Here is a 24,714-nt window from a genome sequence, read left to right as displayed (position 1 = left end):
TACGCAGGCGGTAGGTTTGATAGCATCAGTGGTCGATCGAGCAGTGCAAAGTTATATTTCCATTAAGTTTTTGTAATCATTTTTCTAAATCGTGCAGTTTCTCTTATGTTCTTTTTTGTGCAATTCAACCATTTTCTAAACAGTAACCATTTTCAACGAATTTGGTGCAATTGTGGACAGTTTGTTACTGCCACATAAGTAATGTCATCTCAATGATGATAGTGCATGGTTTCAACAATGATGTCCAATCTAAAGGTACCGCAGTGGCTATTTACCAACTTTTGCTTTACGCCTGCTTGTAGTAGAACAAAAAATCAAAGGGAATAATTCGAATAGGTAGATGGTTTCAACTTATATTGAATGGAAAAAAATGTGATTAAATTGTTCATCGGTTTATTACAATAAAACTGTAAAACTAATGATCCACTTACAAAACAAATAGGTGACATAATCTGTTAAGTTGAATGTAGCGATCTTTAGTAAACCTAATTCGTCTAATGAAAATAAAGGTGGAAAATTTTTCTAAGCAGACACATGAACAAATAACTATAAATCGAACGGAAATTATTTAAAAAAGAAAACACAATTAAAGAGCGAGAAAATACAGTTGTTACCGCTGTTCTCGGCCTTGCTTGCCTAACAGTGTATGCATGATCCCATCTCTGAAACAGTTGTCTAATCTTTACCATTAGAATTTCTAACAAGTGTTGCTTTTCCTATTTTCCTTAGGTCACAAGCAATTTTGAAGCTTAATTATGATCTTACAGATAGGGAATAACTTAAGTTTGATCTGAATTTAAATAGTTTAGGTTTTTACATTATCCATTTTTTTCCAAATAATGTCGTCTCTCTTACACACTGGCTTATTTTGTATGGCGATTTCATGTGCTTACATTGTCGCCATAATTTCGATGAACTATAAAAAAGAGCTGTGATGGATGATTTCGTTCCAGTGTAGCTTCTGATTGTTATTACTTTTTAATGAGAATAAATGCGTTTGCGATTTAAGGCCTATTGTTGGATGAATACCGGTAAAGAAGCAGAGTACTGTTGTTGGGGTTCACAAATCAAATAATCGAATGGAATGAATCAGATGTCCGCGCAGCAAATGTTCATCGCTTTTAAATCTATCGTATGAACGAGATTCTGCTTCACAAATAAGTCCGAAAAAGTGAGTTTTTTTGTCCAATTGCGGTAAAATTGACACCCATTTTTGAAATGTGTCATTCAATAACAGCAAAATATTTGAACGTAACAAAAAGGAAATACAGATATCTCTTGTATTGTTGTGCTATATCAGGTTTAGTTTTCAACACCTTCCTATTTGGTGTTAAATTTACCTTCTTCCTTGTTTAGTTGTACTGCTCGGGCAATACGTAAGAGATATCATCCCAAGGATGACGGTACAGACCCTGTTTCAAACGTTTCTGGTCCATGTAATGACCGATGAAGCCAATGCTGCGTCCCAGCACAAACAGCGAGTTGATCGCTCCGATATTTATGTACTCCTGCGCTTCCTCACTGGAATTGAAAACCCTTGTTAGTCCAATATATCAATAATGAATCGGTAGTTGACATTACATACCTAGTGAAGGAACCACAGTTTCGCAGCATATCAACAAACGAGGTAGCAATTACGCCATCAACGTTCAGAATTAGGTTGGGCTTCTTGCTGGTGGTGATTTTTTCCACCTCTAGGGCGTATTCAAGCAGCGGTTTAGCCGGGAAGTTTTCCAACACAAACTCTTTAATGATTTTTACTCGGATGTCTGGATTGTTGATCGATTTTACGCGATGCCCAATGCCCATGATCAGTTGACCCTACGATGAAGAAAGAACCTTAGAACTAAGAACTAGTTCTTGCTTTCACGCAATATTGTAGAGAGATAATTTTGAATCGTTTTGTTTTTCCAATTCAGTTTCACGCGTTTCCTAAAGTAATTTAATGACAAAAACTTTACCTTTTTGCGCATAGAATTGACAAATTCCATCGGATGTAGGTTAGAATCATAGGCTTCCGAAAATTGCTTAGCAGCGCCGTCCAACGCTCCACCAAATCGATCACCCTATAGAAGAGACAACGATGAAGCTAATCATAATTAAAAGAATCATTTTTTGCACTTACGATAGTCAGCAAGCCGCTAACCACCGACGATACCAAATCTTTGCCAGCACGAGCGCACACAATCGTGTTATGCGCACCGGAAACCGCAGGACCGTGATCGGCCGTAACCATCAGACACATCTCGAAGAATTTGCACACATAGGGAGGCAAGCATCGCTGGAACCACAACAGGGAAACGACCCCGCCAATGCCAACGTTCTTTTGCAGCACGTCACTGATGGGCATTCCAGCATACAGCAGCTCTTGACCACGCTCGTCACAGATTGAGGTCATAAAGGAAGCAGGTTTGCGAATCAGTCCCAACTCACGGGCCCATGAGTAATCCATTGGAACTGTCGGCGGAGGAACTTCAACAGCCGGCACAATAACTCCGCTCTTAACCAAATTGGCATACACAGATCCAACAACATCACCCAATGTGTCAAACGAATCAGGCACATGCGCACCTGCTGCAGCAAGAGCTTTGTTTTTAGCAGAAGCAGTTTCACGATCTGAGTTTGCGCAAGATCCCGCATGACCAAACTGTACTTCGGAAGTAAACATTCCAGCGCAGGTGCCGATACACCATGCGATAAGAGGTTTTGTAATCTTTCCCTCCTGCAGCGCAGCACAGACATCATATTCTTCAACGCCTCCTACTTCACCTAGAAGAGCAATCATTTTTACATCCGGATCGGCCTGGTATCGCATGATATGATCCATGAAGGTGGTTCCCGGGTAACGATCTCCGCCAATGGCGACTCCTTCGTAAACTCCATCCGTTGTCAACGAAATAATGTTGTTTAACTCGTTCGACATGCCACCGGAACGTGAAACGTAGGCAACACTGCCAGGGCGATATAGTTTCGAGTGCAGTATATTATCCAACATACCACCGGTGTTACCGATTTTGAAGCATCCGGGCTTGACACCACCGACTGTAGCCGGTCCAATGATTGAAACATTTTTCGCACGGGCAGCCATGTTCAGTTTACGGGTCAGATTCTCCGGAATACCCTCGGCAATAATGGCAATGGTGCGAATCTGTGGGTAATCCAGCACCTCCAGCGAACTATCGTAAGCCGATCGAAGCGAAGCGAAGTTCACCAGTACGTCGGCCTCCTTGTGCTTGTTGATTGCTTCGGACATCTTGGAGTAAACCGGTATCAACACCTCCTTGTGACCCCAGTAGAACTTCTGCTTGTGGTAGCCAGTGAATGGATACACCATGGCCACAACGGACGGCTCTTCTCGGCTAAAAGAAGGAAGAACTGTTAGTTCCATGTACGACAATGGGTAAAAATTTGCTGAATATTTTGCATTTTTTTAGTTTATTTCACTGGCGTGCCCAGGCTGGGACACACTGGGATACGTGACCCACCTACTCTTTAACATTTAATAGGTATAAAACAAAATAATTTCTAAAAACCTGAAGTACGCATTTTTTAATTCAATTCGCCTTTTTTTTTTTTTACTTTTGCGATTAATAAGTTAATTCCCTATTGTGGAAGAGCAAATGTTTAATGCGAAAAATGCAGGTTTAGACAAACTGAAAAATTCTTAATATTACGCCAAAAATATAAACTTAGCGAAAGTGAAAGTCGAGCTCACAGCTCTCAATCTCTATATGAGCGTGTTGTTTACCCAATTAACCACTAGGCTGTCTAGTTTCAACTCCAATACCAACTACCCCCTTTCCTAGTCTAACCACCAAGATACACAGTGTCACACATCAGAACGTGGAAAGACATATACAGAAGATACAGCGAAACCAAATTTTCTGCGAGAAAAAGCGCTACCAGGAAACGCGAAATTTCAAACTGAACGGATCCCGCAAAGGCTTTGTGCCGCGTGCCGAAATGTGTCGCGATAAGAATGGCAGTATTTTGAAGGACGATCGTGAGGTGACCGAAAGGTGGAAGTAGTGCCTCGATGAACACCTGAATGGCACCCAGGCGGAAAACCATGGCGGCGAGGAAAGCAATTTCAATGGTTCGACAAAAGGAGAAGAGGTGCCAGCCCCAACGATAGGCGAGGTTAAGGAGGCCGTCATGCAGCTAGAGAACAATAAATCGGCTGGGAAAGATGGCATCAGAGCGGAGTTTATTAAAATGGGGCCACTTCTCTACACCTACTAATTGTGATTTGGGAGATCAGCTACCGGAGGACGACAAGAGCGACAAGTTGGATTTTTGGGAATATATTAAGCCGGTTTCGTTGAAGGACGGTCAACAACGGATCAAATATTTACACTGCGGCAGATCCTCCAGAAGAACCGTGTATACAGAGTTCCTATGCACTATTTGTTCGTTGACTTCAAAGTCGCATATGACCGCAAAGAGCTCTGGAAAATCATGGACGAGAACAGCTTCGCCAGTGCTAAGAACAGAACGTAAGGGGACGCCACAAAACTACCACGAAGTTCCACAGCCTCTTATTCAGCAACTCCTATCTCTACCTCCTCGTGGTACCATCCGGGATACGTTCCTTAGTGGAAATCGGACAACCGGTGGAAACTAGGGTCGAATGCGGACAGAGAAGGGGGCACTCATGCGAAGGCTGAGTGCAAACTCTCCGCCTGCAAGACGTTTCTTGTAAGAGGTAAGAATCAAAGCAGAGGGTCCAAAGCCCTTAAAGGAGGATGGTTTAAATAGCTGTTTTCCAGGCTATTATGTAAAAACTTGAATGGATAAACCCCTAATCCAAGGTGTGACGCTACCCGTGCCGAGTGATAAATGGTGGAGGGGGTTCTATAAATTCTCTCGCCGCACAGAGCCTGTGGAGTACCAGGGCACCCTCCACAGTAAATTGCCCTTGCTACATCAAACCGCTCACATATGCAGTGGACCATTTCCTACCGTGCATGCTCTCTCTGCCGAAAAACAAAGAAACGAATGACGTGGAGAGGAGAGTAGGGGAGGAACAGGACTTGAACGATGCGATAGCAGAGGTTCAGTTCTGATCCTCGTCTATCCCCAACACGCCGACTCGTTGTGAGTCGACAAACGAAGATGAGGCTCAACTCTCTGCTCACGGGTCGAGATTCACTCTGCCTGATCTCTGACTGTGTGCTAGAGGGTGGACTGAAACAAAAGGAGAGCCGAACAGTTATGGCCAGTAGGATGGTTGTACAATCGCTCAAACAAACTAAAAATATATAACGTCGGGGATGAAAGTTACTCAAAAGTCGCTGAGTCTCAATAAGAGAGATCTCAGCAAGCTTACCGGTCTTGCGACAGGACATTGTCCGAGTAAATATCAGCTTCGGAATCACGGTTTCGAACAAGATGATATTTAACCTCGGAACACTTGCTCTGCAATCGTGGAGTACAAATAGTACGCAGACTGCAGTATCTCAAAAAGGGGAGATCTGGTTGGCGTCGCCGGTCAGGGTACTAGGTTCAGAAACCTAGTCATCCCTGATTGGCACATGTCTCGCTCCAGCTACCAGCCTGTCACTTCCTCAATAAGTGATAGGTAAAATGGGGCATACCACAATAGTTTAAAATACTGGACGCAGTGGTAAGAGTACCCAACAAAGGAGGGAAGAAGGGGGCGCCATGAATTCGCGCAGCTCTATGGCGAACCCAGTATTCAAAAGGTGGTTAAAGCTGGACGGATATGAGGAGGAGGACACGTGTTGCAAGAATGCCGAACAACTACCCAGCAAATATGGTGTTCGCTTCAAATGCGGTAGGAATAAGACGACCAGGGGCACAGTGAGCAAGATGCTAAGACGAGCGAGAGTTGGGGGAAAGTACTCGGTGCCCAAGGAAATTGAAAGTGCTAGCCCAAAGCCGAGTAAATTGGAGAATCTTTGTTTGTTCATCAGGCTTTGTCTTAGGACGGCAAACCAACTAATTAAGTAAGTAAAAAGGTAAAACGTGTGAGACAGTAAGATGAAAAATATCAATCCTGATTCCAAGTACAAAATTCGTGTCTAATTACGTTCCCATTTCCAAGTCCAAGACTAAATTTACGTCAATTTCAAGTCAAATTTAAACTTTAACTCAAGTCCAATTTGTAGTACAATTTGAATTTCAATTTCAAGTCTGACTGGTCGGTGTTAAGGCAGACCGAACCAAGTAACAAAATTCTGATTTCGAGAACGAAGTCAAAGTTTGCTACTCTGTGATGTTTGCGGCTATCCATCGTTCAAATTTTTCTGATAGTGATGAGTGATTGCAACATTTATGTAATCTGATTGGAGTAAACTGTAATTTAGGAAATCACATACTGTCATTAACTTTTTTTTTTTAATTTTGTGACTGACCAATTTGAAATGTAATTTCAAGTCTAATCTCCGGTGCAATTAAAATACAACTTTAAGTTCGATTTCGAGCCTAATTTCAAATCAAATTTAAAGTCCAATTCTAAGTCTGATTCAATTTCAATTTCAGGTGAAATTCCAAGTACAATTTCAAATAAAAACTGTCTTATAAGTCCGATTTCATGTCTAATTCCAAGTACAACATTCAGTGCAAATTAACTCTAATTTCAAACCCAATTTTAAGTCCAATTCCCAGTGTATTTCGAAATAAAGTTTCGAGCCCTAATTAGTCCCATGGCAAGTCTAATTTAATGTTTTATGTCAAGTCCAATTTCCACTGTAATTTTTGGTTCAGTTACAGCTTTGATTTTAAATCCACTTCGGAGCTTTCAGCCTAATCAGCAATTTTTGTGATAAATCCCAATAGATTCGCCATCATATGTTCCAGGCCAAAACATTCTCTGAAAGTTCGGGTGTCCCCACCTTCCGTATATGTCTGGGCACGCTAGTGGTTTATTCTAATGTTAAAAAAGGTGTAGAGAAAAGCGCACTTACCGACAGATGAAGTCAAAGTCCAGCATCGATTGTACTGCACGTGTCTGCATGCCCCAGACTAGCGCCTTGGTCCGATTGGTGAACATGCGCTGATATTCGCCAGAACCAATCTTTGCTTGAGCATATTTGACCGAGGTTCCGCCTACGGTAGGGGAAGCAGGAGAAAACGTAGCTTTATTCGAGTTGTCATTATTTCCACTACCATTGCTTGCATTACTATTATTACAACTATTGCTACTACTGTCTAATGTTGGCGTATTGCTGTTGTTTGCAGTTGAGGTAGACGAGGTTGCGGCAGCCGGAACGAACACTACTGGTGATGGCGATGTGACTGTTGCAAACGCTGAGATTGTGTCAGCGAATTGTATATCACACCCACACAGACAAGCACACACCCGGGAACATGATTTTAGGCAGGAATGAGAGTAGAGCGTTTTTTTCGTATCGGGATTGATTCGCAGGACGGCCGTGTATTGTTCGACCGTGATGCGCGGATGAGTGTGTGTTTTGTTGGCGTGTCATGTAACGAATTGTTTTTAAACCGGAAAATATACCAATAGAACCAATAGAAAAAAATGTAAACAATTTGGATGAAAATTTTGAATAGACAATCAAAAGAAAGAAAGTAGGATAATTAATGGTTGAAAGAAATTAGTTGAACACTTGTTATAAACGGTGAAAGTATAAGTGAAACAACACTGATAACAAATGAATCAGTTTGAATCGACGAAATAATATATAATGAAATTTGGCATAAACTTATGAGTTGGTTATTGGTTAGTTAGATTTGGGAGTATTTTGTCGAAATTCATAAATCAGTCCTATTCTCAAATAAGTTCTTTGTACTTCTTTTAAGATATGCGTAGTCTAGAATATGAATAAGTAAATAATTCAACATTCCTTAATAACCTCTCGCTTTGGTTCAATCAATAAGTAATATGCCTTTGAAATTGTAAAAAAGCAGCGGGAACTAGCCAGAAAAAATGCAGGTACTATGTACAACTTCTTTACCTCCACCGCCATATAATATGTTGAAACAACACCGGTTTAATTTACAAAGAGTACTATTGTAAAGCTTTTTGAAAGAATAAAATAGTCGTCAATGGGCAGTAGATTATTGGCCGCACACGAAAACGTATAATTGTAAAAAGTACATAGAATCAATACCTGCACTACAGCGAGATTTGCTAGAAAAGAATTTCGACAGTGTTCTTAAGGCTCCTAGGCATGCTACTATTCCTGTAACTACATAATAGCGTATCATTTGACATCAGTTGTCCAATGTAAAAGAGGAAAAAGGCCTTCAACAAATGTACGATTTGAATGAAATGCAGCAACTTTGATGTTTAGAGAGTGTTAGTGGGAAAATATCAATTAACGTTGCAACAATAAACAATTACCATTTACTACATCATTGGAACCCGCACCCGAACTTTTCTTGGCAGCATCCGCTGCTTGTTGTCCACCCGGAAGCAGGAAATTGGCAGTTGCAAAGTGTACGTTGCTGCTTTTTGGGATGGCCTTCTTACCGAGTGCCATTCCACAGATAGCAGTCATGTGAGTTTCTGGACCAAATACGTACAGCGGAATACCTGAAAGGAAGAGACCAAGTTAAAATGTCTTGCCTTACATAATATAATCCATTTCAACGAACCCAAAGAGCTGCCGATTTCGCGCATCTTCCGTAGACCTTCTTGATAATTGGGACCGGCACGACGAACAAAAATGGACACATTGTGCTCGATCAGTCTTTGCTGGAATTCTCGCAACGCAGTGATGATACCGCTGAACGTAGCAGCTACATTGGTGAAGTTGGCAATACCTCCGCCAGTGATCAAAATCTTGCCCTGAGGGTGCTTCGGACTGCTTGTCATTAAACTTAAAATGGTTTTAGCATACTCGTAAGTCTGCTGCTCGGATGGAGCACCGCTGTACTCGCCGTAATTGGCGAGTTCACTAGCGCCGCCAAGATCACAGATGGTATCAGAATAAATAACACTAGCGCCGCCACCGGCGACCATAGTCCATATGCGGCCGTTTCGGTTCAGAATGGTCAATTTCAGCGACGCACCGCTCTTTGCATCTAGATCGGCGATGTAAGCCTCTTCGGGGTATGCATCACGCCCGAACGGTGGTGGGTAATCGATTTCACCCCACTTTGGACGGCAAATAAAGTCAGCCGTGGCATCAACCTTTGCTGCAAGATCGAGGATGTAGATGGCCGAATCAGTGACCACCAACGGATTGATTTCCAAATAGGTAAAGTACAGATCTACATAAAGTTTGTACAGATTAAAGACGAAGCTAGCGATTCTCCTAAAAGCGTTAAAATGTTAAAAAAATTCTCATATAACGATAGACAAACAAAACGTACTTTTTCTTAGCAGTAGCCACTTCAGTCAACAGCTTCTTTTCAATATCTGCTAAAGAAGCATCTTGTCCTACAGGTATGTCGAGTTTCAATGCTTTGGAGTCTACATCACCGATATCCACACCACCTTGATGGTAGAAAAGAATCGTATCGGCAGTCCTGTGCGAGTAGATGCACACGTACGCTTCTTCGTTCTTAAAAGAAAAAAAAAAACAATTAGTTTATTATTCGACGGATAATCGTGAAACAAACATACATCCTTGTGGGGCACAAATGGTTCGATGATAAAGTTTCGTAACTTGCCGGTAGCGTTGCCTACTTTTTGATCTTTGCCCATGCGTTCGTTGACCCATTGTTTAACCTGGGTAAAGTTCTTGTTGACGGCGATCAGCCCTAGTTTACCGCGTCGTTTGATCAGCTGATCCGGCTTAACGACAAGTGGCTGCAAATGAAAAAAAAAACCTTTGAAAATCTGAGTAACTAACTTTTCATTTTAATCGAAAAGGGAATTTTGCAGTACCCAATAAATATTTCGCTTTGTTTACATAATTTTGTTTCGCTTGAGTAATCATTTATCGAACCGGAAAGAATGAAGATAATGTAAGCCAATCTTCCTGCTTGAACAGGTATTGGTGAGATCGTTTATCAGGTACTGATAATTAGAGCCAACGCAAATATTTTTTCGTTACACTATCATCTGTTTGCTTCCTAAATATTGCGAATTTACTTCGTCTGTTGATAACGCGCCCCTTATTGCCCGCCAAAACCACTACCTAATAACGGAGCCTTTATAAAAACTGAATAAAAAAAGTTTATATTTTCAACGAAGGTCAATAGTGAAAGTACAAACTAGATACCGAGAATGCAACGCGATTATTATTAATCATGCAATTGCGCTTAAATGTACACCTTCGTAATGGATTGTTATTATACTCGTTCTGTATGTTCTGGGGAGGCTAATTTGCAATTTATCATGGTTAAGCTGTTATGCATCGAGATTTAATGGGCTCAACGTAAAAAGGAAACTGGACAATCGTGGACATTTGCCGGTTTTGTTTAGACTGAAAGCATCATGATTTATGACCCACTCATTAAACTGTATAAAAAAGGGGGTCTCTGTTTATTTCTGCATGTGTTTTTCTTTCAATAACGGTAATATGTCAGAACGATAACAGTAAATTGAACTGATAGCAATTGCATCAAACACACCTGGAAGTAAACTGGCCTATCTGGAACAGAATCAGCTGCTTATGAGTTAAACCAATGAAGTACACTCATGGGATGTGTGCTTCATCATGTGAACGTTTTTCGTATTCTTTTTCAAGACACTCTTCAGCGTTAACTGATTAAAAGGTTCATAAATCTATGACTCACAAAATCGCATACATTCGTCATTTCAACTACTAAGTGGTTAAAGCATAGCTTTTCGGCGATTGTCTTTCTTATAAAGGTTGATATTTGCTTTTTTTGATTATACATTGTGCTCTACTCCAGAATAATGCTATATTATATTTGTTTACTATCATGGTATTCGTTTGCATCTCAAAGGCGATATTCCCATAAATGCAGACGGGAGAATGAGAATTCAGTTGCTAGCGTGCCAGAAGTTATTTCAGTACAGTTCCCCCACAATTATGGATCATTTAAGCAAAATTATGATTTTAAAACAATCAATTGTAGCGCATACTATTGTTTAAAAGCAGTTTATAAATGTTTTTAGTTACAGAAATATGTAATCTTTCAGTTGATTCAGTTATTAAACCCATTTAGTGCAAGTTTTCCACGGAAATTAAGCTTATATTATGACTGATCAAATACACAATTATGGATCACTTTTGGAAGCGGTCACAATTATGAAACAATTTTCATCATATTATGGATCATAATAAAAATACACTTTTTGCAGCGAATTCTCTCAATGAACTTTATTCAAATCATGTAATAACATAAAAATAACATGTTTCAAATCGTATGAAAGACCTTGTGTCCCTTTTGGTCTGTCTTTAGATGCCTGCCGTCCTCCTTCGAAGACACCTACCGATCAGCCTTTGGGAACGCTTTTCGCGATTTGACGACTGATTTTTTGTCCTGGAAAAAAAGTCTTAGGCTCACCAGCTGCGTTGGCTCCGAAAAGACTAGTAGGTATAGGATGAAGTTTTCTTTTTTCCGAATTGTTATTAACGATGTAGGTACAGTGGATCTCGGAAAAGTTAATCGATACAAGAGTTTAATTTAATCGCTGCTATGATGCGACTCTGTATGAAACAGTGGAAAGGCGACAATAAACCGAAAAAATGAAAAATAAACATAGAAGGAAATCGCGCGTATTTGACCGAAAGCTCGAAAGGTTAAGGAAAAAATTAACGTTTTAGATTGTTGCATGAGAGCTAATATTCGCTTAACTTTTGCAATGAACCGTTGCATATGTACCATTATAGCGTTTTACTGCCTTACGTAGCTTTCCTGTCCTGCGTAATTCAGAAACAGCATTTTCCAAAAAACTCTGCTCTGTGCAGCTTTCAATTCTGCTTAAAAAATGTTTGTAATAGGTGCTAAACTTTTTGAATTTGTAAAAATTACATTGGAATCAAAGTGATCCATAACTGTGAAAATGTACCTTGTTTTGGTCCCTATTATGGATCACTTTGAAAATTACTTATTTTTACAGGAAAACCATTGGCAACCACCAGTATTTCGCTGAATCGTAAAGAACTTAGCTTAATCTTTATGTATGAGACATTTTTTGCTCGAAAATTGGTGATTATGTCACATAGCAACCTTATGAATGAGGAACGTACTGCTTATACTGATTGCAAAAACGACAGACATTTTGATAGATTCTCGATAACAACTTTGTACGCTCATTGAGAAAGCATCAATGTCGCGATTTAAAGGATGTTTTATGTGTTAAAAGCTAGTTAATAGGGTATATTTTGTTGCTAAAATGCTTCATACCTTCAAACAGTTTGTTTAACTGAGTTATTTAACTTGAAACACAAAAGTGATCCATAATTGTGGGTGATCCATAATTGTGGAGGGAGTGTAGATATAAATTGTCATTAGAAAGGTACCTGTGAATCGAAATTGAAATTTTCACAATCTTATCATTATGACTGTTTAGACACCTGGAAGAGCAACCAACAATACAATGCGGTTATTATTTCATCGAGGGTCTCTTGCTTTCATAGTCGAGAACCGTTTTCATACGGCAAAGATTGCAAGAAATTTTGCTCGCCGTTTTGCTGGAAGTGATGAACTGGTGAAGTGTCCAAAGACCGAAACCAAGTTATCTATTGGTTTTTAAACCAGCTTATTTTACTATTTTTACGCATTTAGGTACATTCTTTTTTCCTTAGTAGCAAACTGGTTAGTACAATTTTTTGTTTATTATAATTCGTCGTAATGATGTTTATTGGCAAATGTGGTAAAAAATTATGCCATTTTACAATCTAGTCTAAGATTTATTCAGAGTAGAAATCGATTTGGTATGAAAAATGTACATCAATTTGTCATTCCACTCTCTCTGCTGTTGGTCAGCATGGTTGCAAATCTACGATGTTGCCAAGCGTCGTATCGGCACTTAATACTTATGCGTCAATTTAACGATTCAACTACTCACGCTACTTTCCAGCCACGGATTGTCGGCAACCAGCTGTGCCCATTGTGTGCTTTCATCAACGGCGGCAAAGCGGCACTTAGCTGCGCCGTGATCTCCCGTCAGGTGCCGATTGATGATATCCTTTCCGGTTGCTTCGCGTACCGCCTTGGCAGACATTCTGGTCTACTTCTACGCTCGGTTATGCACTCTGCTGTCTGCTAATAACCGATTAGGTTCGGGGTGATGTTGCGCGTCTTCTGCGGGGTCTGCTTGCTGGCTGGCTGCTGCTCACAGTTCGTCTGCAAATAGGAGGAAACGAACGATGTGACTTAGATTAGATGATGGGTTAAACCGACTTTGCGTTAACAGTAAACAAAATTTGCACTGATTAGTGGATTATTTCATCATGATCCCACCAATTGGACGATTCCCCAATTCTCACCAACTACAACTCGACAATTGATGAAATAGGTTACTCTTCTATAGATATCAATACATATCTGTGATGTGATAATCATATACGAAGCTGACAGTTGGCCGCATCATCAACCGGTTTGGACGACGAGTCGCCAGTCACATACAACCAGTCTGCAAGAATGCTTTTGCTTTCTTTCGAACATAAACCGGTCATTAACCGGAGTTTGTGACTGGTAACAGAAATTTTTGTCGAAATTTGCCACGTTTTGATAATGTGTTACATAACAGAGATGCGGGATTTGCGTGGGTAAAAACGTTCGAGGGGATTTCCATTCTATTCAAGTTTCTGGGAATGGTAGAAGTTGAATACTAGAATCATTCGAGGGCGGTATTCATTGAACTTTATTTAGTGGAAGTTAGTGTAACAATAAAACTAGTGCCGTGGTTTTTGTGACTATAAAAGCATCAGAAGAGATTTAAACCTTCTACGACATAAGCTTTACAAGGCTCTTTAAATATTAGGTGGTGGAAAAAAATGTGGTGATATCCGCGGTTCAAATCGCTGCAACTTTGTTATTTTTTGGACGTCATCCAAAACATCATCTAATTTGATGAATGTTCCTTTTAGCATTTTTTCTCAGTTTTCCGATGGTGGCTTTAAAATTTAAACTAGTTGGGGAGCTCATGGTGAAAACGGCGATTTTTTGATAAAATCCAATATGGTGACCAAATCCAAGATGGCCGCCAAAAAATGTTTTACTCCGTTTGAAAGCCCTGTTTGTCTTCTTTACAAAACCGGGCCATTTGTTAGTTATTTCATGGCAAATTTATGAAATATCACATTATATAGAAATCAAGGTTTGCTCAAAATCCAACTTTTTTTGAAATAGTTAGCCCATTGGCAAACGAGGGGTCTACTATTTCGAGGTATTAAAAGTGTAATTCTTATTTTTTAACCATTCTCAAGCAATTAAGTGCAAAAGTTCCAATATTTGAAGAACTCGTGTCAGTAGTGGCCCCCTCAACCCATCACTCCTCCTATTACCTTTTTTGTCATAATCTTTCATCCCCCATTTACTCATCCAAACCAATACATCAAGTAGAACCGTATTGCGTCAGACCACAGAGTGATATTGAGATCCTACAACGACAAAACTTCATCACCGTGAAAATCATTGAGACTATGCATTTACGGATATATGGAGTACAGTAGGATTCGAATTTGGCAACAAATGCGTATCGCCTATGTTGCCAAAATTGAAGTCGTGCCAAAATCGAGACCCTTTTTCGGCAGGAAAAAAAATTAATGTAAATGCTTTAGAAATTGACTAAATATCATTAATTAACGATTGTAACCATTTTATGTTTAAAAAGTCCGCCTTGATCCGTCCGGTGCAAATAAGTTAAATATCATTAATTAACGATTGTAACCATTTTATGTTTAAAAAATCCGCCTTGATCCGTCCGGTGCAAATAAGTTATTGACACCCTGCGGTAAGACGTAGTCCTACCTCAACCTACTCCTACCTGCCCTCATACTGAGGGCATCATTTTTTCGTCATTTAAAGCATGTATGGGGAAACTGGTTGATATTTAAGCATATTTTTGGAAGTGAAATATCTTGTGTTGCCAAAAACGAATAATTTTGTTGCCAAAATCGAACCATGCCAAATTCGAAATCCAACTGTATTACTATTTAAAATTAAAACAAGCGAAGTGGTCGCGAGAAGCAGGATGGAGGGTGAGGAAGATGAACAAGCTGTGAATCCACAAACCTTATCCACAAATTCGAAATCCAACTGTATTACTATTGAAAATTGAAACAAGTAAAGTCGTCGCGAGAAGCAGGATGGAAGGTGAGGAAGATGAACAAGCTGCGAATCCACAAAGCTTAGACGTTATGAGGAAAGTAAACAAAATCACGAAAGGATCATCAGCTGGACTGCAGCAAGTGACAAGTGACCAGAATAAAGTCATTGCAGAAATGCTTTTTAATAACGCATATCAGTGTAAAAATTCTACTAGGGACCGGACCTTGCAACAGATTCATGAGAAATTCCGAGAAATTAACTACAGGTATACTGTGCTCACTTCAAGGCGACGTACGATTCAGTGAAGCGAAATCAACTTTAAAAATTAGCAATCCATTTATGCTAGTTCATAGTTTTCTAACAAAACTGATTAGGCTTGATTCATGTAATTCTTGGCAGTTCAAAATCATGCAGTAGAAAAAAGGCCTCAGTTGTTTGTGATGTTAGACAGTCTGGAGCAAGGTGACGGGCGCTCGAATTCGCTGTGTAAAATAACATTGCACGATGCTGTTTCAAAGAGAAGCTGTGCAGAGTTGAAGAGATCTTCAAGCCCTTCTAGAAGACAGTTAGACTCTACCAAAGATTCTATAATCAATTCTTGGCGGTAAGTTGGAAGATAGAGCATTAGGGGCCATCCACGTCCACGTGGACAAGTTTTTTTTCCATAAAAACAATAAGAAATTAAAAATATTGAATTGATTATACATATTAGGGTAAGGGATCTAGTTTTTCGACCCTGTGCTAGTTTTCGCACTACTGCTGAAAAATTCATCAAATAAGTTTTGAATTTTTCAGCAGTAGTGCGAAAACTAGCACAGGGTCGAAAAACTAGACCCTTACCCTAGCCTTAACGATTGATCAAGGTCTCAAGGCCCCGACACAATGCTTACGGTAGTGGTTTATAGTAAACCTGTAAAAGTCAGGTACCGTCATCCGGAGATACTTGCAACACTTTTGAACTTTGACTTAGTATGACTTCCGAAATGTACCGTTCAGGTCCAAGTGTAAGTAGCCAAAGCTTGTATAGTGGTCCGTACTTTTGATTTATGATTATGGGAAAAATTATCAACTAAATGAGCCTGTAGAATGAACCGAAAATAGAGGTGTTGCAAGTTACCCAGTAAACGGGGTTACTTGCAACACTTTTCTGATTTTGCGTTTCTTATGATTTTAAATTTGATTTGAAACCGCGAATGAGTATTTTTAGATATTTTGAGTATATTTCTAGTAAAACAAGAGATACATGAGGCATGTTTTGTTTCTCAATTTTGTCTATCGCTTTTTTAAAGATATTCGGTGGCATGTCGGCGAACTTCAAATTGTCGTTTCAAGGCACGTGGAATTTTTCACGATTTTAATTTTTCTGGAGATGGCAATAGACAAAATAACATCGTACAGATTGACCAAACTCGTGACTTTAGTCATGACCTTGAAATGCGGTCAGGCATATATTAATATTTATTTTGAAACGATGATTCTACAATTGATGAAGGGACGGTAAGGGAAAGTAATGAAGAAGGATTTTTTCGGGAATGAAGGGGAAGGGTGGAAAGGAAGGGGGGGGGGGAATTGGTAGCTATGGTTAACAAGTTGTCGTTGTGACTCCTGTCTTTTGTCCAATGCTGGAAGGTGCATGGGTCGAACCATGGTGGTTCGACCCATGCACCTTCCAGCATTGGACAAAAGACAGGAGTCACAACGACAACTTGTTAACCATAGCTACCAATTCCCCCCCCCCCTTCCTTTCCACCCTTCCCCTTCATTCCCGAAAAAATCCTTCTTCATTACTTTCCCTTACCGTCCCTTCATCAATTGTAGAATCATCGTTTCAAAATAAATATCGTACAGATGCAAACATACTGTCTATTATCTATTTTACAAGTGCTGCAAGCCGCGCCATATTGGAAGTAACAACACGAATTCATCGTTACTTCCCCAAGTTCAAAATATTAATAAAGCTCAAAGTTGCTATTTGTTAGCTTATATGATGCACTAAGGCCATTGCACATAATTTCAAAAGTTTTTGTTTGGTAATTGGCTTGAAAAATCGGGGGCAAAAAAATAATTTGTAGGATATAAGTTAATTTTTTTTCATAAAATCAATTGTCTGTGGGTTCTACAGCCTGAAAAACTCGAAAAATGAGTGTACGAGTTGAGTTAATGTTTCTAGTACGAATTTTTGCATGGAAAATAATAACGTATATATTAAAAGCAAGAATAGATTTGGTTTTCACGTTTAAACTTTAAGTAAAAATGCCTAAAATCAATATTTTCTTTTGCTCGTTTAAAATCTCTTTGTTTTTTTCGACCCCTCCCCCCCTTCAGTGGCCCAACACCGGAAGAACAAAAACTTTATAAAATATTTGTAATGGCCTAATTGTGTACAGAAACCAAACAATAAACTATAATTTCATGTCAATACACTGACGCAACTTTGCGCATCCATTTTTCCTACTCTGAAAGTGAAATTACTTTTCAATCGTATAAAAACAAATTAATAATATAATGGATTAAACTTAGCTAAACACGGTAAACGTCCTTTCTTTAAAACGCCATTGACTACAAATGGTTATGTTAACAAACAAATGCGTTAGAGCTGTCAAAAGCGCGAGGCGCAAAAGTGTTGCAAGTAACCACGGTGTTGCAAGTATCCCCGGATGACGGAACGAAACATGTGTAGAATTGAGTGTAATCTACAATTTTTTGAGCGATCATCTAGAGTACGCTTGGGGCTGCAGCAATACTTTCGATAACAAGTAGGGATTTAAGCCGAGGATGACTCACTGGATCTATTCGGCAATTGTGAGACCCAGATTAACATATGATTCGCTAGTGTGGTGGCCTGAAACTACAAAAATATAAGCTCAAAATACACTAGGTAAAGTACAACTTAACTAGACACTTAACTAGTAACTAAAATTTGAAAGATACACTGATGAAGCCGGCAAATCGTAGGCGAAAACCGTATCACAATGTAATTAATAGTGGAATTTAATCGTGAAAAAAGTTTCGACTTTCCTTCCATTCACAACTCAGCTAATAGTACAAAAGGGTTTACAATTTTCGAATATTCCAATTCACTGATAAAAAAAAAGAAAATAGAGCTTCTGAATTGCCCACAGTAAAATTTTACAGTTCATCATTTTATTGTGTTTTAACGATGAGAACTTCAAAATTCATGGTCAGAATACAGTTTTGTTGTAGCTCGAGCAAAAAAGTTTTGTATGTGGCACTGATGCTTTAATGGGAAAGGCGGTCTTGGGACGGCTTTGGCTCTTAGAGGGTTAATTTTCATGTCAATACCAAACTCGTGTTTTAGTCTTTAGCCCTTGAAATGCGGTCAGGCATATATTAATATTTTTTTGCAACGATGGTTTTACAATTGATGAAGGGACGGTAAGGGAAAGTAACGAAGAAGGATTTTTTGGGAATGGAGGGGAAAAAGTGAAAAGAAAGGGGGGGGGGGGGGGTAATAGGTAGCTACGCTTAACATGTTGTCTTTGTGACTCCTACCTTTTGTCCAATGCTGGAAGGTGCATGGGTCGAACCAAGCTATAATCTGAGATTATAACCGGATTTGAACCCACAGCGTCTCTGTGGTTCATAGGTACACGGGTACCAACGAACCACATGCCCTGGCGGGTGTTGTGGGTTCAAATCCGGTTATAATCTCAGATTATAGCTTGGTTCGACCCATGCATCTTCCAGCATTGGACAAAAGGTAGGAGTCACAAAGATAACTTGTTAAGCGTAGCTACCTATTAACCCCCCCCCCCCCCCCCCACCCCTTTCTTTTCACTCTTTCCCCTCCATTCCCAAAAAATCATTCTTCATTATTTTCCCTTACCGTCGCTTCATCAATTGTAAAACCATCGTTTCAAAAAAATATGTCTATATTAGTCTATATCTCGACAAACATTTGAAAATCAACCAATGAACAAAATGTAAACAAAGCGAGTGAGAGTTGCTTTTTGCTAGAACAGTCGAGATATTACATTTGAAAAATTACAATAAGTTTATTCGTTTGCAACACCTTTGCAAAAATCAATCGGAATTTCATATTAATTTAAAAATAGTGTCTAGGTAGAAGAGCGCTAATTTCAACTATCTCCGTACTAGGATGTTTAAAATTCACGGCTGCTGCTATACAACCCATCAAAATAAACAGCACGTTTGTTTTTTGTTTGTTGATCCAAACCACTGAGTGGTGACTAAAACTTGATTAGTAAAAACGCGAAACAAACGTAGTGCATTGTAAGAATCCACTGCCATTAAAAGAAACTTTAAGCTTAGCACATCACACTTTGGTTGATGGCTATAAATGCCCCGAGATTTACCTACCTGTAAAAAAAGCGGTCAATGTTTTACAAAGCTAAGCTAACGTTGAATAACTGAACGAAAACAAGATGATCTACGAAGGCCGATTGAATAACAGGCAAATATCGGCCGCGCGCTGCTCTTCAATGCAAATAATGACTGGTGGAAAAATTGGTGTTACGCCGTTGGCTATGCGTTCAGGTAACTCACACTTCGGAAGGATGGAGAAACACCAGAAACACACAAAACTATGGTATGCCGTATGCCTCTTGAAACTTGTTTCAATGTTACTTTTCCGAATAACTTCCACGTGCTACTTTCACTTGCGGGATCGGAGTGTCGGGCACAAAACACACGACGGCTCTTAATTACGGAACACAACCTGAGAGCCACTGGATTCGGTAATATTTTGTGCAACCGAGCGACCACACGTTTCACAATACCGTAGTTTCACTTGTCTGCCGGCGTCAACAGATTCCCATAGGTGGGGTTTGGTTTAATAGGCGAGCGAACCGCCGGAGAAATTTGGATTGAATTTATTTAGTTTAAAACTGAACAACCGAACGAAATAAGCTTGGAACGACCGAGAGACCAATTTCGGACCGAACGCTCGCACTGTTTCCTGACAACTGATTGCGGTGGCTTGACTGGGTGACTTACTGACTGGCTTAGAGTCGCTGGACACGCCAACCTACGGCTCGAACATTAGCGGCTCTGTTGTCCGATTGACGTGTATGTAATCGCAACCATTCGCTCTCTCTCTGTCTGTCTGTCTGTTGTATAGCGTTTCATCATCGCAGCTCAGCAGGTTCAGTTGGTCGCATGTGATAGTCAAACGGTGGTGAATCGGCGATTTGCTTCCGCCTCATAGTGGGCCCACATTTGGCGGAGCAGATAGAGGGCACTGTTCTATCATCAATGCTTCGTGAATATCTGCATGAGCGGACCACGGCCAAGTTTTATGACCTTAGTTTAACCGGTACTGGATGATGGACGAAAACCGTATCATCTGCCCCGCCCGATCATCGTTCGACAACCTAGCAATACATTGTAAAATGAATTTGCGAATTACTTTCGACGTGGCCTCGTGATTTCACTTGAAGGTTCGTGTTGATGACATTGTGCTTGGTTGCGCTTTTGTCTTTCTATTGGCATCCAGGTGGAGGACACTTCATTCAAGATGCTGCTGTTGACCTTTGTTGGGGTGTGCTCGGTGGAATGTTGCATCCTGCATGAGGTTAGGTGAATGAAAATAATATAAACTTATCACGTTCCGTTTCTCTCATTTAGTTGTGCTCTGTATTATAATGATTTTCTTTAAATTTTTTCATTAAAATATGTTTTTATACCTTATGACTTTGTTATAACTTTTTCGCACTAAACGCACACACAAGTTTAAAAACCACGTACCTACGATTGTTACACGTTTGGGAAACACACTTGCAATGGGCAATGGAATAAAAAATAACATATCTTCGAGGTTCGTTCCGAAATACTTCACAGACACCTTCAAAGATATGCACTATTGATTACAAAATTTGTATACATTTGTTAAATAACTTAGCTGAGTGATAGATCTTGATCAGAAATCAAAATTAACGTGGGTTTGTTTGCTGAATGTACTAATAAAGTACAGCACAAATGTAACATTTCGTTTTAGGTCTTTTGTTTTTGTTTGACATATTTGCAGCCAGCTGTTAGACTATAGGACAGTTGCTGGAGTAGTGCTATGATACTGAGTGAATAATAACGGTTGACTGTTTGCAATAGTTGGATTCGAATGAAATACAGTGAGATTTCAAAATTCAATTTGGCAACACAAAATACACTCAGTCCACAATCATGGGTCACACACAATTGTGGGTCATTTTAGTTTTAGCTGCTAATTTCCGTTCGAATATCAGCTAATGATTATCAAATTGTTAATGCTACTTATAAGTAACAATTTCATCAATCAATTAGTATAGTATTCACGCATCAATCGGCAGGAAAAGCTAAGATGACTCATAATTGTGTGACCCATGATTGTGGATTGACTGTATTTCACTTCCAAAAATATGCTAAATATCTCTCAGTTTCCGCAAACATGCTTTAAATAATGAAAAAGTGATGCCCTCAGTGTGTTCATGAAAAAAAGTTTGCGGTTATAGAATGTTTCGAATATTTTTATTGCCGTAGGACTACGTCTGACCGCAGGCTGCCTAAAGTTTATTTGCAACGGACGGATAGCTCTTGGCGGACCTTTTAAGCATAAAATGGTTGCAATCGTTGATTAATAATATTTAGTTAATTTCTGACGCAGTTACATTCAATTTTTGCGTATCGAAAAAGGGGCTCGATTTTGGCAACATAGGCGACACGCATTTGTTGCCAAATTCGAAATTTTACTATACCAGCAATGATGGGCTGTAAAAACCTGCCCCTGTCACTACCTATCTCCTCCTTTTTTCACCTCGATACTACTTGATCAAACCCATTTTGATCGAAATTCTAGTTGCGAGTTGGGAGGTGTTGTTACGGTTACATAATTTAATTGACGGGTTATGCCAAGCTAAGCTTCAGGTTGACCGAATCCCATTTGCCGGGCCGTACGTTTAACTCATGTCATCGGATTCTGTACAGCCACCTCGATCTCTATGTTCGCCACAAAACGCTAAGTAGCGTTTGTGTAAAATTGTTTCTCGCTTTCAATAGTTTTTAAATCTTCTTTGAATTCGCCTGGACAACGGGTCAATATTTCTCGACTGGCGAATTATGAGGGACGTAATGGCAGGACGCCAAATCTAGCATGAAGTTACTGGTTGACAGGGCGTGCAATGAAAATGTCACTTTTCAAGTCACAAGTACAGATAACCTGCCCAATCAGTTTTTTTTTGCGAATTTTGAAAGATTCGTATGTTTGAAAATGTCTGCTACCTTATCCATTTAGGTTACCGTAAAAAACTCCTGCTCAGGATGCTGTTGCCATCACCACGCAGTCGAACTTTCTCAGCATCGTCGTGTACCGCTTCCGGCATCGTGTTTTGGTCGTCTTGTTTTGTTCATCGCCGCGAGTGTTTTTTTAACTACCTTCTAATAAATCGACACTCCGACTCGCTTTTCAGCTCGATGCACGATGGTAGACGACACCTCTTGCTTGTTTACGACATATTGGATGAAGAGGTTGGGACTCTTCTTGTCGTCACTGCCGCTTACGGCTTTCGATTTCCCGATTCAGGCTTCTTGGCTGTCGACAAATGTTCCGCGAGCGCGAGCAGCCGGTAGTGGGGATTTCCGTGGCGTATGAGCAAAATATTGATGCGTTATTTCTCTTTCCTGGATGCTATTTTGATTATTAAAGAGGAAGTGTCAAAATCCATGCGAGGTATCACTCTCACATGGATGCGATGGCGCAATGTTTATGTTACCGCATACGTTCCACTCGACAACTTTGGGAGCAGTTTTATCTGTCAGGCGGGCAGCAGCTAAGGTGACTGTGAGAATAGGGCATCTGAAATAGTGCCCTTCGTTGTCGATTGTTGAGGTATCGAACCGGAACGACAAACTAAACACAGTAGCCAAAACCCGTGCCAAGAAGCTGTACCGAGAGACTGGTGAGCAAATGCAGGTGCAAGAGTTTTACGTTCCCACATGACGGCCGTTCTTGATGAATTATGATAGAAGATGAAAAAAATCGCCAAAGCTTTTGGGCTTGGCAGCCCATCTGTGGATGTTGCAAGATGAGCCAACCATATGCTATGGTGGGTGCGATTAATAGGCAAATCTACCGAGAGAAGTGCCTCCAGAAGCGCTTACTACCCTTCCTGTAGTTTTACGTAGGCGAAACGCTGTTTTAACAGGATTTGACATCCTGCCGTGACCGGTGTTAAATTGGTACAGAGATAACAATGTTGTTTTTGTACCAAAAGATGTCAACCGACTGAACTTACCGGAACTTCACTCGATTGATCATGAATGGTTACCATGAAGGCTAGACTTCTTAAACCACCTAAGGTTTTGGAGAGCAAGCCATCTTTGAAGAAACAGTGGATAGAAGTATCAAAAGGTGTCTGTCCACCAGTGTAAAGTCCCCATGAGTGATGTCAAGGGTATCAGGTGCGGGCATGGAGAGGAGATCCAATATAGCAACGAAGAAGGAACCTAACTATAATGTTGTAGTTCATTCCCTGAACGTTAAAAAAACTCGATCTAAAATGAATTTTTGGCAACCATTTTTGTGTGTCTCACTCTTTTCGAGTACAGTCTTTAGTTGCATATTCCGACCGCTGTTCTGCTAATTTTGGTTTTAATGAATCAATTGTCAGTTCAGCTCATCCATAACATTTTGAAATAATTTCAATTCATAACCAATCGATCACTCTCGTCGTAATATTATTAAAAGAATTCGAATGAACGCCTGGCGTTTAAAAAATCCTAATAAACCAATAACAACTCTCGTCTGATCTCGCGCAGCAAAAATAGAGTTACTCTTTATTCAAGCCAATGAAAGGATTTACCAAATTTAAGGATCAAATCTGTGTGAAAAAATAAGTAGCTTATAAAAATTAAAGAATCTACATAAAGTTAGAAAACTCAATTAACAACTTCTAAATAACGTACAGCTTAAAAAAGCATAAAACACACGTACAGCGTTAAACAGCGGCAAAAAGTTCAATACTTTCATCGAATAATAATTCAATCTCGTCAATACACTAGAGCTTGGCCAAATAATTTTTCAACCAAGTTTCCAAGCATCGTTGCTGGGGGGACCTAAAGCTAAGGCTTTACGATTAACTCAGTAAACAAAGATTGTTCTTAATGTCGTATACCACACATGAGTCGCCTTTGCATAACTAGGCGCCCCATACCTAGAGTGTGTTCGTTCTACTTATCGGCATCACCTTTCCAGGCCTCATCACGGACACCATGGGAAACGTGCTGCGCTAAGGGGGAGTTGAGAAGGTCAACTGGGTGTCGTGATTCCTGATAAGAAGGCAGCAAGCAAATATGCTTTTCAGTAACAACGTCCATCGTGTGTTTTTCTGTCTCTTTTCGCTTCCAGTCGCGCAGGAGTGATTGTAAACTCGGAAAACATTGTTACACAAATTCACGCGGCTTTCGACGGTCAGTCAGTCGGTCGGTCGGTCGACTGATTTCGAATGGCAAAATAAACACTAAACTGCAGCGTCCAAGCTTCGCGTCCTAGGACGTACGTACAGGCGTTCGATTTCATTCTTCACTCGACCTCTAGATAATGTAGTTGCTTGAGATGAAGGAACGGAATAGTGATGC

General features: G+C 40.0%; 1 protein-coding gene across 4 annotated transcripts in view; it reads right to left on the bottom strand.

Annotated features, from left to right (window-relative positions):
- Positions 1 to 376: 376 nt before the first annotated feature.
- The window catches only part of LOC128744158 (ATP-citrate synthase), a 42,298-nt gene continuing 17,960 nt past the window's right edge, over positions 377 to 24,714 (bottom strand). For 2 of the 4 annotated variants that reach the window (XM_053840963.1, XM_053840964.1), the window contains exons 2-11: positions 12,920 to 13,197; positions 9,557 to 9,742; positions 9,304 to 9,494; positions 8,584 to 9,245; positions 8,330 to 8,521; positions 6,930 to 7,071; positions 2,126 to 3,359; positions 1,962 to 2,066; positions 1,586 to 1,821; positions 377 to 1,521 (exon numbers count right to left, since the gene is read on the bottom strand). In XM_053840963.1, coding sequence (XP_053696938.1) covers positions 1,353 to 1,521; positions 1,586 to 1,821; positions 1,962 to 2,066; positions 2,126 to 3,359; positions 6,930 to 7,071; positions 8,330 to 8,521; positions 8,584 to 9,245; positions 9,304 to 9,494; positions 9,557 to 9,742; positions 12,920 to 13,075 — 3,273 coding nt within the window. In that variant the 5' untranslated portion in view covers positions 13,076 to 13,197 and the 3' untranslated portion in view covers positions 377 to 1,352. Of the gene's footprint in view, positions 1,522 to 1,585; positions 1,822 to 1,961; positions 2,067 to 2,125; positions 3,360 to 6,929; positions 7,072 to 8,329; positions 8,522 to 8,583; positions 9,246 to 9,303; positions 9,495 to 9,556; positions 9,743 to 12,919; positions 13,198 to 19,467; positions 20,079 to 24,714 lie in introns of those variants that run through there. The other 2 variants (XM_053840962.1, XM_053840965.1) reach the window with 2 other exon arrangements.

Source organism: Sabethes cyaneus, chromosome 3, assembly GCF_943734655.1.
Source record: "Sabethes cyaneus chromosome 3, idSabCyanKW18_F2, whole genome shotgun sequence".
Taxonomy (NCBI): domain Eukaryota; kingdom Metazoa; phylum Arthropoda; class Insecta; order Diptera; family Culicidae; genus Sabethes; species Sabethes cyaneus.
The sequence above is the reverse complement of the archived record's forward strand: the minus strand, read 5'-3'. Positions and strand labels throughout refer to the sequence as shown.